The sequence below is a fragment of the Sus scrofa genome, chromosome 5, assembly GCF_054392235.1.
Source record: "Sus scrofa isolate SSC_HxYL_T2T_F1_AM1 chromosome 5, Sscrofa_HxYL_maternal_Yorkshire_Landrace_v2.0, whole genome shotgun sequence".
In the NCBI taxonomy this organism is placed as follows: domain Eukaryota; kingdom Metazoa; phylum Chordata; class Mammalia; order Artiodactyla; family Suidae; genus Sus; species Sus scrofa.
Genome location: NC_139387.1, coordinates 79430262 through 79446926, shown reverse-complemented (window position 1 = coordinate 79446926; position 16665 = coordinate 79430262). Strand labels below are relative to the sequence as shown.

The 16665-nt window shown below is 34.8% G+C and overlaps 1 protein-coding gene across 4 annotated transcripts in view; it reads right to left on the bottom strand.

Annotated features, from left to right (window-relative positions):
* The window catches only part of CNTN1 (contactin 1), a 327378-nt gene that overhangs the window by 74000 nt on the left and 236713 nt on the right, over window positions 1–16665 (bottom strand). For 3 of the 4 annotated variants that reach the window (XM_003355617.6, XM_013997945.3, XM_021092536.2), the window contains one exon: window positions 15351–15471. In XM_003355617.6, the coding sequence (XP_003355665.3) occupies window positions 15351–15471 (121 nt within the window). Of the gene's footprint in view, window positions 1–3385; window positions 3725–15350; window positions 15472–16665 lie in introns of those variants that run through there. The other variant, XM_013997946.3, reaches the window with a different exon arrangement.

Below are 16665 nucleotides of genomic sequence, written 5' to 3'. Positions count from 1 at the left end.
CTTAAGCCAACATCTACACATTTTACAAAAGGATGCTGAAGTCTAGAAGGGTTATTGGCAGAGTCACACAGCTAGTATGTGATGGTGTACAGAGACAAGACAGGAGACGGGGTTTCCTGGCATAACCCAGGCAAAATGAGAAAACCCATGTCTGAAATTCAAATCTTGCAGCCCCAACATGCCTGTCGGCAAAAAGCCTGCAGAGAACTATCTGAACACTGGACACATTTATGCTGCTGTTCTCTTGGATTTGTATGCATTTTTGAAAAAGTATGAACTCAGAACAACATGAACTTTACATGATGTAAAATGTCATTGAATCCAAAAAAGGAAATGTAGATAGTATATTTTAATAAAAATAATATATTCTACCGAGCCCTTATTATATTAATTGCTATATCTTTTATAATTCTTATCAATAACCCTATGATTTGGTATTATTATTTTCACTGTTTTACAGATGAGAAAACTGAGACATGGATGGATAAAATGAAATTACTACAATCATCCAGCTAGCAATTGGCAAAACTAAGATTTGAACCCAACTGATTTGCCATGAGACCAACTTTTCAATGATTCTAGTAAAAACAATTATTTAAAAACTGCATTATCAGAATCAGACTCAAAAATAGTATTGACTACTTTCCTTTAGAGACTTTTCTGGGGGGATATGAATTATGTGGGCACTAGTGTATATTTTGGGGAAAAAGACAAAAATGGTGATACATTGATCATAGCTTCTTAAATCTTTGTGTGATCTCTTAACTTGGGTAAGTGAAGATAAACACATCACTCATTTATAAACTTCTATTACATCCCCAGTTTTTTTTTTTTAATCATTAAGATATTTGTTAATCTGTGCTGAATTTTACCAGAGTTTTTACTTTAAAAAATGATGTCTGAACAAAATACAGATGTTATTTCTACTCGGTTCTTTTTCATATGTAAATAAAGAGGAAAAAACCATCAGAAAAACGATTACTTATCAATTCTGTCAATTCCTCCTTAGGAATGTAGGTATATTCAAAAGAAGAGTTTAGACAGTTGAGGAAAAATAGCAGAAAAAAGATCTTTTTTTGAAGTGACTTATTCACACATGAATCTATATTGCTTAATAACTTAGACTAATTTTCCCAGAAGTCAAATGAGATAGAAGATTTGAAACTGAGACCCTCCAAGATTAAGCAGGACGAACCATAGCTGTGACTATAGCCCGGTGTCATTTGAGTCAGCAAATGACAAATCTTGCAGCCCCAACATGCCTGTCGGCAAAAAGCCTGCAGAGAACTTAGGAAGTAGCCCTAATGCACTCTCTTCCTCTCAAATATTGAGCAACTGGCTCTCTAAACAACTGTATTTGGAACTAGACCCCCAAAACTGCTGGTCCTTCTCAGACTCCATTCCACAGAGCACACATTTAATAATATAAGCCTTGATGCTAAGCAGGAAAGACATCTCGGTGTAATTCTACTTCCGCTTGTACTTCCCCAGTAATTAAAAGCAAAGCACCACGATATAAATATCTTGTGGTCCATTATTTATTTTTACTAAAATAACAAATTTTAAGGATAAGTTTGAGTGTTAAGAAAACCAAAAAACTTTCAGATCAAATTATCTTTCCTTTTAAAATAAAATAACATGGAAACAACAATGCCGACAGAACATCAGTTATATTAAGGCAAGTGGTTTCTTCTTTACCAAAATGCCAATTAAAGTTGCCTTATTACTACAGGCCCATTCTTGCTCTGAAAATTAGTTAAGACAACAGCTTTATTATAAAGTAATAAAAGATGAATCAGTGTGCGGTCTTGTTGAAACATAAAGCTGTACTAAGATGAAGCTGAATATTAAATATTTCTTCTCTACCATTATATAGGATGGCAGTATGGATTTTTTTTAACCTCTAACATTAATATTTTAACCTCTTACATTGATAAAAGTAAACTTAGATCTCCATTAGAAATGAGAAAGAGACTAAAGGGAGGCAAATGAATCTATATAATTCTAGATGATATTGATGCAGTTTATCTAAACCAGAATATTCTCTTTTTCTCAGCACTTGTCATACTTGTCATGTGGTTTCCTTTCTAATTTTTATTCTTTCTTTCCCAAACTATATTCCTATCTGATCTTGGTGGCATACTTTCAATTATGGACTATGTAAGAAGATGCTCACAAAGCTGATTCATGCACATCTCCATGGCGATGTCAAATTAATTTTAAATATCTTATTAAAATGACAATTGACCTAGATCTCCAGTCTGAATTCTAAGATGCTTCCTTCTGCGAAAATAACTTGAGACTGAAAAATGAAAAAATGAAAACCAATGGAAATAGGTAAGATTTTGAGCCAGAGATATGTATTCTTTAAAATGACTAATTGGAGTTCCCATTGTGCCTCTGTGGTAACAAACCCGACTAATATCCATGAGGATGCAGGTTTCATCCCTAGCCTCACTCAGTGGGTTAAGGATCCCATATTGCTATGGGCAGTGGTGTAGGATGGCAGCTGCAGCTCCGATTCAACCCCTAGCCTGGAAACTTCCATATGCCGTGCATGCAGCCCCCAAAGCAAATAAATAAATAAATAAATAAATAAAAGGACTAATATATTATATATATATATATATGTCATATATGTATCTCTCAAATTTTTCTTGAAAGTTCTTCCAGACACAGATGGGGAGATGGGGATGCTGAAGTTACTAAATGAGAAGTCAATGTAATATCTCACACCTCAACCGAAACCTGTTTTGAGAAGAGCAAAATTATTTCCTGTGAAGAAAAAAGAATTTTAAGCATGTCTCTTTGACCAAAGTGCTGGGGGGATGAAAATATTCAAACAATTAAGCAGTTCCACTCACTTTTAATCTCTCACTTCAGCCCAAGTCCTTCCAAAAATCTTGACCTTCCTCTCAAAACAAAAGATCCAAGAAGGCTGATGCTAGGAGCTAACAAAATTAAACATGCCTGCGTGCTGTTAGTGGCTTAGTCATCTTCACTTAAATCTTGCTACTGAGATGACGATTTTCTCCACATGCTGTCCACTTTCACTTCCCAATCCCAGGAATTGTTCCAAAAACCCTACAGAGCCATGGGGAGCCTTCATTTGTTTATTGCTGTTTTGTATCTTTTCTTGCCAAAGGATACATATGGCATGAGGATACAAAAGGCCACTGAGGTAATGCCCCTTAGCTTACATCCTAATTAAGATGACTCATTAGTGAATTTGACAACAACATTGTTCATTACCTGCTTGGGTAAATCAAACAGTCCATTCAGTGGCAATATTCCTGTATTATAATTCACCAATTCTTCATTTTTTTTTCAGATAATGAGCTAATTTCTGAGAGATATATAATTTCGAAGAAAAACAGGACATGAAAACACAAAAATTTACTTTTTATGAGGTACTGGGTTAGTTCACTAGGCATTTTTCAGATATTAGAGAAGCTACGTATTTTTAAGTATCTTTCTGCTCAAAGTATATTTAGATGTTTCAAAAGGTGAAAAAACCTCTAAGAACTAAATTTTGGGGGTAGGCAGGTAGGGAACTTGGAAGCTACAAGATTAGTAAAATCTAGTATAACATGTTAAAAAAAAAAAAAAAAAAAGGCTTTCACACAAATAGTGAGTGTCAACGATCACCAGGTTGGAGGCAGACTTGCACAGACGGGGAGAAAAGGATCCACCATGTTTTTCTCTCCATCTTTTCTGTTTTTACCTGCAAGAGGAAAGATCAAGGCTGAAGGGCAAGTGTGGATGCCCATTTCGGAGCAGGAAGCCATGTACTTTGGGAATTTGCCATGTGTCCTCAGTAGGTAAGTAGCAACAGTGAACAAAGAAAACATCCTCTCCTAGACTCTATAGACGGCGGTCCAAAAGGGAGAAGGCTTACGTGACACGCATTATCCCCATCAAACCAGTTCCCCTCAGAAACTGCGACTGACTTTCTAAAGAATGAGAGTTGCAACTAGATCCCCTCCTTCCCTCTAAAATACCCCTATACTCCTAGACCTGTTGTAATTCACTCCCTATAGTACAAGTTTTCCTACTCAAACATATGCTTATGCCTTCAAGGCTTCCAAGTAAGGAAAAGAAAAAATCCTGAGGATGACTTTAAGCAACTGAATCAACAGTTGGGGCTGAAAGTTATGGGAACCTGTGTCTTAAGTAATATTGTATTCATTGTTTATGTCTATATAGACATTAATAACAAAGTGGACAGAAGTAAAAGAAAATATGTATAAAAAGTCACCACGGGCAACCCGTGAACTCTACCTTATTGTCTTTCATCAACATGGACTTTGAGGCTTATAGTGATTAACTGACTGGCCTAAGACCACAGGTTATCCAGCAGGTGAAGTGCGTTTCTAATCCATGTTTACCTAATGCCAAAAACCATACCTTTTCCATTGTGCCAGGCAGAACTTTAATGACTACTTGCATATACTAATATAACTAGAATATAGAAAGGTATATAATTAACAAAATGAGCTTCCACCTATGTTCCCTAACCATAGCTAGGGATAGTTGAATAGAATTGGACCATTTTATAACCACTAGTGTCCCCCTGGTGATAGTTATTTAGATAGGAGAAATGGTATCTAAGAAAACTTGCTGGGAAAGCTGCTGCTTATTGCAAATGTAGCCCTATGGCGACAAAGGCCACGGAATGCATTTGCTACTTCAAACATAAGTGTTTTTCAAGCCTTTTGAAGAAAACAAATTGCTAAATTTAGGTATTTTTTTTCTCCCTTTTAAATGAAGTTTTGGTAGTTTTTTCAGGAGGCAGCTGTGAACAGTCACATGCGGAACCTCCCTAAACTGTTCCCCATTAGAGTGTCATTTCTCGAGTTACTAACAGCAGCTTCCAGCCTTCGCAGAAACATATGAAATAGTGGTCCTCTAAGTTGCTTACACCACAGATATCAGACATACCTGGTGTGTATGGACAGTCCCTTGCCCCTGGGGAAATGCTCAAGAATCTTCAGGGAGCTCAAGCACCAGCTGTTGAGAGCCACTAAGACTGTAGCGAGCTGGTACTCAGAAGTGTATTCCTTCGTGTGACGGAGCCCAGACTATTCAGTGACACACACCAGGGACCACTACAGTCTGGTGAGTCACAAGTTCTTTGCCTCTAATAATACTGAAAATTCATAAGTTGTAATTGTTTTTGTAAAAATGAAGTGGATTCAAAATTATCCTTTTAATATGTTATTCACTTTCATCCCAATGCACTTTCAGATAAAGAGGTAGGTGTTCCAGCAGTGCCCAGGGAAATATACATAGATCACAATCAACTTCCTTACCTTGTCCAGTATTCAGAGTGACTATTACTAACACAGGACAATTAGAAGTTAAAATGATGTTTTTCTTTTTTGAAAATAAAAGACCTTTTGGATTTACTCCAGAATCTGCTTTCACCAAGTTATTGGGCACTTAAACATTGTAACAGAAAAGTGCTGTGGCAGAGAAAAGATTGAGAGCTTCCTGACGTGCTGATCTAATGGGATGTCCTAAGCCTTAAGTCAAACTTAGATAAAGCACGGGTTGCTGGGACAGGGTAATTCTGTCACACAAGCATAGCATCCACACTTCTTTCTTTGAGGAGGAAGTAGGGAGGATACAGATCATGAAACAGCAGCATTTACAAGATACCAATGGAGATTCCACCATTGGTTGCATTACCCTTTTAACATTTCTCCCTTTCTTGTGGAGTAAGTCTCAATTAATCCCATTGATGATGGCAGTTTGAGAAGCTCTGGAAAGCAATTCAAAAGGACTAAAACCTCTTCTCTGCAACTTCTTAAAATAAGTTTAGAGGGTAAAAGCTTTCTCTGAGTTTCCTACATTTTCATTTGCTTGGGAGTAAAAAATTCTGTGAATCAATCAAATTCCCAGGGCCTGGGCTGGTGAGGTTGGCCAGTGGGAAGGAGATGGTGATGGCGGAAAGCCAGTCTGCAAAAGGCTCTAGGAAGAAATAATTGTACATTCCTGAGACTTGAAAGGCAGACTGCACAAAAATCAAGCACAAGCAAAAATATTTTACTTAAAAGGAATTTTATACCATTGAGCCTTCTGTTGGTCGTTTTTTCAAAAATGAAGCTAAGGAATTTTCTCTTTATAAAAAAAATGAACCAAAAAGAGAAGATATGAAATTCTAATTTCAAATAACTTGAAAGTTTACTCTCTAAATTCGCTTTGGATAATCAACACCTCAGAGTGTTTGGGTGGACAATATAATTAATTTGATGAAACAAATTCATATACCAATGGTGAAACAGATGCACAATAAAAATTACATGATCTGATTTTTAAATTTGGGGATGTAAAACATTAAAGAAAGGGAAGGGAAGTAAATTATGTAGTAAATTATGTATTATTTGGAGCACTGATAACTGGCCAAGTTGCGGCTTGATCATGTGAACTCTGAGGAATATTTTCATTTTCTTTGCGTTCTGTTTTAAATTTCTTCTGCCTATCAATGTGATTACCAGTTCTTGCACTAATTTTGTTAAGATGATGTGACAAAATTTACATAAAAGTCCTAAAGACATATACATTCTAATCTAAAACATTTAAACAGTTTGAATGAACTAGTTTTAAAGCCAAAGAACACATCTATGATTTATTTACTGGTTTTGCTACTGTAATTATAATCGTTATGATGTTGACTAGCTGAAAAAATATTTTAAATTACTATAGTTTTCCCTTGTTATTAGACCAGCCATAAATATACTATGGTCAAAAATAAAACTGCAAAATCTGCATCAGTAACTTTCTATGGAATAAACATTTCTTACCATAAAAGAAAGAAGACCTACATTTTAATTTTTCCACTTTGATTATTTTATCCCATCAGATATATCTGAATTAATGTTTGATTATATTATAACAATGAGCTGGGTGTTATATCTGAAGTCAAATTGCGTATATTCAAATCTTGCCCTTTTTCTTATTAGCTGTATGACCTTCTTCTTCTTAGCTGTACAGCCTCTTCGAACTTAGCCTCTTTGGAACTCAATTTCTTCGTGTATATATGGGGATAATAATAGTATTCATTTCTTATAATAGTACCTGGTAAATATAAGCCTTAATAAGTATTAAATATCTTTATATAATAAAAATATGATATGCAGTATGTGTATTATTACAATGTGATAATTATAATGTTATTATAATATTATTTTTTATTATAAGTATATATTATATTATTTTATGTCATATATTATATATTAAATTATATAGTTACATATCTTTATTTTTTATGTTCATAGTATATGCCTTTTCATAGCATGACTGGAGTTGCCAACATAATATTTTGCAAACATAAATTTATTTTTTAAAATATGAATTAGTTGCCGTTTATTCATGCCCATTATAGATATCACTGATTATCTGTATGGCTCTTGTAATTTGACATAATTGTTAGCCTAATTTGGCTTTATTTTCTGATAAATACACAACTGATGTTTAAAGCCCAAGATAGAGCAATGAAATAGGTGTCTAAAAGCGTGCCAGGCTATAAAGTTCTGTAAAGCTTTTCTGTTTTTCCTCCTGGAATCAAAGAGAGGAAAGCAAATTCACTGATTATCTTTTAAGGGAGCCATGGATACAGTCCAACTGTGTAGTAAAGAATAAATTCTAGCTTTCTGAAATCTGAACAGCTTGACTATGACAAAAAAGAACGCAGGAACAATTAATTGAAGAAGAGAAGTCCCACAAGGAAACTCCTCTCATAGTACTACAGTGAAGAAAAAGAAGAGTAATCTAAATTTACAACAGAGTATGCTTTATGGTTTCATCTACCAGTTTATAACCCTCACACCATTACGTTTTAATTTTTTTTTTTTTTTTTTTTGTCTTTTTGCCATTTCTTGGGCCGCTCTCATGGCATGTGGAGGTTCCCAGGCTAGGGGTCTAATTGAAGCTGTAGCCACTGGCCTACACAAGAGCCACAGCAACGCAGGATCCGAGCCGAGTCTGCAACCTACACCACAGCTCATGTCAACGCCAGATCCTTAACCCACTGAGCACCAGCGATCAAACCCGCAACCTCATGGTTCTTAGATTCGTTAACCACTGCGCCATGACGAGAACTCCACGTTTTAATTTTTGAACTTGTGAAATGAAATGTTAAACCAGATCATTTTCAAGACCCAACCTAAGGTTTAAAATATTGTGACTCATTCTGAATGAATTACATACTCCATTGATCTATTTAAACATTTCCTTGAACTTATGTCAATTTACATTGAACTGACACTGAGAACATAATTTTAAATTATTTGTGTTCTTTATGACTTTAGTAGTAATCAAGAAAGCTGTGATTTTCACTAGACCTTTTAAAAAGAAAGACTACTAATAAGTTTAACTTTGAAATAATCAGGCTACTTTCTAAATTCTGTATTTATTATAAACAAATAAGTATTTCAGCTCATTGCTTTAGCTTTAGCTGCTGGCCCTTAGTGGCTTTTGAATTTGTTGATTCTCAATGAAAATGAGAAAGCTTAATTTCTGGGCAAGCTTCGCTATTAATAGATGTATTGCTGGGATTTCATGCCAAGTGGGGTCAGGATGCCTCGGAATGGTGCCTAGTCAGTCGTTGTTCCAGCCAGTGTGGGCAGTGAGGGCCATTTTCCTGTCTCAGTTCTGCAAGGACTGATGAGATGGAATCTTTAGTCTGTCTCTGTGGCAAACTTTCTTGGCCAAAGAAAGTGGAAAGCGGAGGCAATTATCCAAGTATCTGAGGTAAATGTGTGTTTTTCTGACCCAAATACTTGAAAAACTACCTCAACCATTCTCTTTGATTTGGTGATGATGATCTGGACACATCTTTCTGTCTGTATAAGTGTATCTCTTTCTGGACTTCTTCACATAAGTGTGTGTGTGTGTCTGTGTGTGTGTGTCTGTGTGTGTAGCAGGTAGGAGTGTTAAGGTATGTATACACTTATATGTCTGTCTAACTTGGTGTTTATACTACACGAAACTTTTTAATCTGTTCTACCTAATTGTAGAGTGATTAAAATGATCAGTTTAAAAGTCCTTTTGAATCAATTTGGACATGCCATGCTTAAATAATAATTTTAAACATAAATCCACATTTAGTTATTTAATAATTTGACTAATAATTTTAAACATAAATCCACATTTATTTAATAATTTAACTATAATTTGAATACAGTGTGATTATTTTTGCCAGATACCGCAGAAATCCAAATCCTGACTCAGCACCAAGAGTTCTACTAACTTTTAACATGACACCAGACTCACTGTCCTTTTGTTTTCACAAATATCCAAGGTCCCTGAGTTAGCCATATAAATAAAATGCTAAATAATCCAAGAGGCAGTAATTTAACCTTTTTTAAAAAATTTCTTTGGCTTGGTTTTTCCCACAATGCTCTAAAAATTCAGCTACTATTTATTAGCATATGCTACACAATGGGAGAGAGAGAAAGCAGAACAGAGCTGCCATCAATAACATGCACAACTTAGTAGCAGCAATTCTAAAGCAGACTTGGTAATCTTTCAGGTACTCTTCCAAATTAACTATTGAAAGTTTTAGGGTATTAGAGTATAAAGTTTTACAGCATTAGCTACAGAAGGTTGAGAAATTAACTCTAGATTTTTTTTTTATTCGTACTGTCTGGAAGCAGCCCTGCATACCAGACTGTTCCAGACAGATGTGGAATATAAGGCAAGTCTCTTTCTCTCAAAATCCAAATTTCTCATTCAAAGGAATGGGAATTTTCTAGATGATTCTAGGATTAATTCTATATTTAAAATTGTATATTCCAATTTTAACACAAATGCAGAAATTTCATATAGCTACTGTGAAGAAGTGAGAAGGAAAAAAGATGTAATTAGTGCATGATTTTCCAATAATAGGATCATTGGGACTTTTCTATCTCAGACAAGGAAAATGTTTATTCCATATTTTTATTTTTTTTAAAAAAAGTGTACTAATTAATGTGGAACAACATCTCTAAGTAAATGGTTCAAACTAACTTTACGCAGACAGTGAAGAGAATATTCTCTGGATATGAGTTCTGCTAACATAGAACATCTGGGAGTAATCAATACTCAAGAGCATTTTCTGTAGAAAAGACCACTAGGCAACCATTATGATTATTTAAAATATGGCAGTATTATTCAGACTAAAAAGTATATTGACAGCTTCCAGCAGGTTATTTATTTGGCTATATTACCTTAACTTAACCAACACAGGATTTAAAAGTGAGTTAGTCATCAACTAAAATGACCTCCTTAAGAAAGAATCTGGTAACCATGCCATTAAGCCAAGTAATAAAAAGTTCAGGGGATTACATCAAATAAAGATGACATCTAACATATCTGTTTCCATTCTGCAACCATATTTTGGCATGAGAAATAAAACATAAAGCTTCATACATACACACATGCACACACACACAATATTCTCATCTAAATAAAAACCTACATAAAAGCAATGTAAATATAAGCATCTGATATAACAATATAAACAATACAACCTTGATTGAGGGATGCAACAACTTACACAGTTTTTGCATTATCCAGTTTAACTTCATTTACTATTTTTCCAAAACATTTTCAAATCTTGCATAGTATAGGTTAGTACTGAGAATCAGGCTAAAATTTTCAGGTAGATGAAAGTCATTTTTCTTTTGTTTGTTTTTAAATCTCAGTCTTGTATTAAGAAATGTTAACATGGTAATAAATAAGATATAAAAAGGGGGGGACAGATCTGAAAACTATAAGCATGCCTGCATTTTCTAATTTGGCAATTTTAGTGGCAAACATTATGTTCAGCCAGGTGTCAGGAAGGTCCTCCTAACACCATTAGCATTGCCAAGGATATTTATAATACAGCAGAAATGCCATGGAAAGTAGTAAAACATGGACGTCAAAGCCTAATTTCTTGCTTTTGTGGCCTAATTTTATGGTCCATTTTTGAATGTTGTCCAAAAGTGCACTCATGAAAGAGAATTTAGATTTGGCAAGCTACATAAATGTTTCCACAAGTGCTGTCAAATAAATCCTGAAAAAACCTTTCCTTCTAAATGACACTTTCTTTTTAGCTGAAAAGATTTAGGTCCTCCAGGAATATCTTTTGCTAAAGAACATTCATACAGAGCTGCTGATGTACATCAAAACTTATTTGCTGAAGCAACCTGAAATACCTTTTTATGGGATCTATAAAGTACAACCTTTATTACAATAAAAACAACAAAAAGGAAATTTGTGGCAATCCTCTTATTATGGATTTTACATAAGAAGTTTAGAAACATTTGAAGTCTAATAGCTGGTTAATCTCAGAGCTATTCATTTAGAAACTTCCAAAAGGGGGCTTAAAATTGTGTATTTAAAATTAATCGTAGTAGGAAATGTGATGTAAAGCCAAGTTTGGAAACTGTGCGCAGAGATTACACAAAGACTATTCATGAATCTGCTGAGATGGTTGGTGTTGAGGAGGTTGAGGACATCTATGACTCTAGTTAAATTAAATATAATAATAAATATTTAACACTGACGTAAGAGATGGCCACCTGAAACTCACCCCTTGTCTTAAGAAATAAAACATTACTTGTACAGATGTAGCCTTTTTAGGCCCCCTACCTCCTTAACCACATCCTTCTCTCCTCCTATCTCTAACCCCAGAGATAACCACCCTCCTAGATTTCATGATTATCACTGTCATGCATTCGCTATAATTTACCATATAATATATGCACACACATATGCATATACATACATAAATACAGACATATGTCTGATATTTTGTATTACAACAAAAAACTTGAAGTGAAAACAGCTATCATTCTTATCAGTTCTCAAACCCAGACCAAAGCATATTCTGAAGTATGGTTTGGCTGAGTTCACTTAGATTTGGATATATTTACAGTTTTCTTTTCTCTTTTTTTCTTTTTAGGACTGCACCTGTGGCATATGGAAGTTCCCAGACAAGGGACTGAATCAAAGCTGCAGCTGAGGCCACAGCAATAGCAACACCAAATCCCAGCTGCATCTGTGATCTGTGCTGCAGCTTGCAGCAATGCCAGGTGCTTAACCCACTGAGCAAGGCCAGGGATGGAACCCTCATCCTCATGGATACTAGTTGGGATCTTAACCTGCTGAGTAGCAGCAGGAACTCCTGTTTTCTGTTTTTCCACCATGCTATTTGAAATCTCATAATTTTATTCTGAGATTATTTTCCTTCCTGAAATTTATCAGTGAAATATTCCTTTAGACATAAGAGCATCTTGGAGAATAAACTCTGTTTCTGTTGGTCTAAATAGAACCTTATTTTTTCTCATTATGAAATAATAACTTGTCTGTATATATATATACTTCTTGGTGGGCAGTTATTTTTCTTCAGGCATACTCCATCATTATATTAGTTATATACTGTTACATAACAAATCACCCCAGAACTCGGTAGCTTAAAAAATAATAAACAATTATTATCTCTTACAGTTTTTGTGGATTAAGAATTCTTGAGTAGCTTAGCTGAATAGTTCTTAATTGGGGTCCCATGAAAGTTATAATTAAATTGTTGGCCAAGGCTATTGCTGTCTGAAAGCTTGTATGGAGGATCTATACTCTAAATGACTTACTCAAATGACTGGGAAATTGGTGCTGGTTATCTATCAATAGGAAGCTTCATTTTCTCCTCATGTGAGTTTCTCTCTAAGACTGCTGAAATGTCCTCATGCTACAAAAAAAAAAAAAGGCTTATATTTGACTACTGGGCCATTTTCTATAAATCGTTTTAGGTTTACAGCAATTGCTATTGTCTTCCTTATTTCTCAGTGCTACCAAACATTGAAGAGAGAAGAGAGAGAGTGAGTTTTCTCTGGGTAAAAGGGGCCATGAAGTCAGATCCAATGTTATATCCTCGTTATTTTTTGTGCATTTAATTTCAGTTTTATATTTAGGAGCATTCACTGCTTCAATTCTAAACTCAATTTAAAACAGTGAAGAAAGGCCTAAACAAAATAATTTTTGTCTCTCATATAAATAAATTATTTTCATAAAATTTTACATGCATACCTACACTCACTCACTCGTGATTACAAATGAACACATCCGCACATACACACAGAGGATCTGGAGAGCATAGCAATTTTCACTATATATTCATTTCCTTAAGAAAACACAGCCTAAAAGAAATCCACATTGTCCAAGTTATGTCTGAATATTTATACTTTTGTTTAAGTGTTCTGATAAGGAATAATAATTTATGCACCAAGCTAATTTGGTTGCCAATTTACTCAGTGATCACAAGAGGAAATTACTTTCCCCTCTAATTTGTTCACTGTCCCGTTCACAGCACTGAAATTCTCATAATTTTAGAAACTTCAGTTTAGATCATTGATATCTAATGTGAATTAGCATTAGTTCACCTCAAATCTGGCAAGCTCTTACAGATATATATTGTCTAATATATAACATGTTTAATATATTTTGAGATGTGTATTCTTGACCGCACGACATAAAATTTATTAATTTTTTATTAGCATGAAGTGAAAAATCATTCCTTAGTTTCTCTGTTTAGAGAGTCTTGGTCTAGATGGGGGTAAAAAGAATAACAGATTACATTTCTTGGCCTTTTAGCCAAAAATGGCCTTCCGGTTCATTGCTGTTTGTGGAAATCTGGTGTCAATTATAAATTCTCAGAGCTCCCGTCGTAGCTCAGCAGAAACAAATCTGACTAACATCCATGAGGATGCAGGTTTGATCCCTGGCCTCACTCAATGAGATATATAACAATTAAATATACACATAGACTATTGCTGGAAGTGGCCTTAACATCTAGTGGTCTGACTAGAAAAAAGAATGAAGAGTGCTTCTTCCTGATAACTCTCACAGACAGCAGACGTCCCAGACAGCAAAATGGAAATACTAAACCTTAAAATTTCTTTAATTTAGTATGTTGTAGCCTTGGACTTTAATTAATTTTCAATAATACTCATGTGTATTAAGTGTCTAAGTTCATTTGGATAGAGAAACTGCAGATCCACTTCTGTTAACCTACTGAAGAATATATTTAACTGGAAGAAAAGGCTTTTCAATAGTTTCCCTATGTAACTGGGACTTCATATTACCACTGTTCTGTGAGGAAATGCAGGAGCTGTATGAGATTGAGCAAAATTTTATTGATCTGAATCAGAAGGGTATTAAGACAAAACATGAATATCACCTCATTTAGTAATTATCTGCGCAAAGATTGACTGAAAGTGCAATAAAAAATGGTCAATAAGTATTTCTAGCAAGTAAAAGGTGAAAAATAAAAATTTTAACATATCAATGAGACAGAGAAAAAGAATTATGAAATTCTGAAACAGAATTCTGCAGCTCACTAAATATTAATAAAAAAGTATATGTGAATTTCACAGCTTAGAGATATACAGATTACTATAAAACACATTAGAGAAATAGTAACTGCTATGAGTGTTTAAAAGAGAGGGCTTATATTTGAGAAAAGACTCATGAATTTGTTACTACTTGAACCACATCTCGAAGGACGGATGAGAGTTGGGCAACACAGAAGAAAACAAGACATGGAAGGAATGCTGAGAACCAAGGAACAGAGATAGAAATTATAGGGTATTTCTGGGACTAGCTGGACAATGGAATTAGTCAGGTGGAATGGTGAGAGATTAACATTAAGCAGGCTGAGGTCGTTGCACAGAACTTCTTGGGTGCTTAGCTAAAAGGAATGGTCTTCATTCTATAAGTAATGAATGAAGAGCCAATGAATGATTTTAAATAAGGTGGGGCATGTCCCGAGCTGGCCTTATAGCTATACAGCAGAGACCAGTAGCAAAGGCTGGTATTTTCAATAAGCATGTATCCCAGCACATTCTCAGTTATTTATAACAACAAAAGCACTAGTCTGAAAATCAGCAACAATAGAAACATGATACATGCATAAGTCATTTTTTACTCTTAAGATGATAGCAGTAAATATGTAACACTTGAGGTTATAATAATCAGCACCAGTACATTTTTCCATTATAAAAAGGAAACAATACTATATTCAACACATGAAAAGTATTAGCAGGAACTAAGAACTTCTGGTAAGCACTAAGTTTAAAAGCACAAACATTTAGTAGGAGGTATGCGGTATAAGTGTGTAGAAGATATGTAGTCAGTAAAACAAACAAAATCAGTTTTGTTTACTACTTGTCTGGCCTACATCAGTCCTAGGCATGGGGGAGGAGCCGGACTCAAGAATTGAGACTCTAAATATATAAGAGTTTGTACCAGGGTTACCAGGAGATTATACATACTTATGCAAGTCAAATAGCTTTGGTTTTGTAACTCTAAAATGTTGAAATTCTTACCTCGCACAACAAGGTCAGCTGAAGCAGAAGAATTGTCCACAATAGTCTGAGCGGTGCATGTGTACCTCCCGGCATGTTTCAGCTGGGCATTTCGGATGAGCAGCTCCCCATTGGAATCCAGCTGTCAGCAACAACAGCGGTCATTTGAGTCAGTGCATTTTTCACCAACTAAATGGTATTTAGGATATAAAGGGTACGTTTCCCCCAAAAACAATGAGCACCACTAAAAGGCATCTGTTTTAGATATGTTAACTATCTGTGTGTTCTTAGATTACTTATACCCTGGGCCTTGGAATCACAAATGAGAATTACAGTGAATCACGTAAGGTGCTTTTTAGCCCCAATATCTAACGTTCTATTATTTCTATAATCAGAGCATCTTTTGAGAGAAAACACAGGGTGAAACTATTTCATTGATATCTTTTCAAGAGAAATGTGAAGGTCTAAACATCTTGATGCGAATAGCAACAAGGCTAAATAAATGCTTTAAGGCTAGGAAGAATTATGAATTTGGGTATGCAAAACCAATCTAAGTGACTAATTTCAAGACATGACACAGTTCAATTTAAAAAACACTAGAAGTATGAAGAAACTGCCCAAACAAACAATTCTACTAACATGTTCTCCTTTGGCCAAAGTATAAGCTCCATGTAGGCAAGGATTTTTGTCTTGTTCCCTGCTTTATTCTCAGTGCTTAGAATAGTGTTCAACATTTATTTTTTGAAGGAGGCTTGAGGGAATTTTGCTTCTAATGATAAGGTATCATCTCAATGCAATTTCTAAAAATAGCTAATATTTATCAAATGCCTCCTCTGTACCAGGTCCTGGGCTATGCAAATAATTGTATATATATAAATCATATATATATATATATATATATATATATATATTTCATTACATTCTCTTCTGACAATATTCCAAAGCTACAGATCTTACTTTGTTCATTTTATTAAAGACAAAAGTGAGTAACCAAGTAATTTAAGTAGGATTACTTGGTTTGTTTGGTAGAGGGAGCATAACACAGTCCATTATCTCCAAAATATTCTCTTAAGAAAAAAAAGTTGTAAAACTCAGTTTATAAATACACATTTGATTTTCCTGAGAATCAATAATATTGATTTACTGGATTTCCCTTGTGGTTCAGTGGGTTAAGGATCTGGTATTGTCACGGCTGTGGCTCTGGTTATAGTTGTGGTGTGGGTTTGATCCCTGGCCCTGGGAACTTCCCATGATTTGGGCATGGCCAAAAACAAACAAAAACCAAAAACAAAACCACAAAATGAAATTGGTTTACTATTGCAATCATGGATATCTA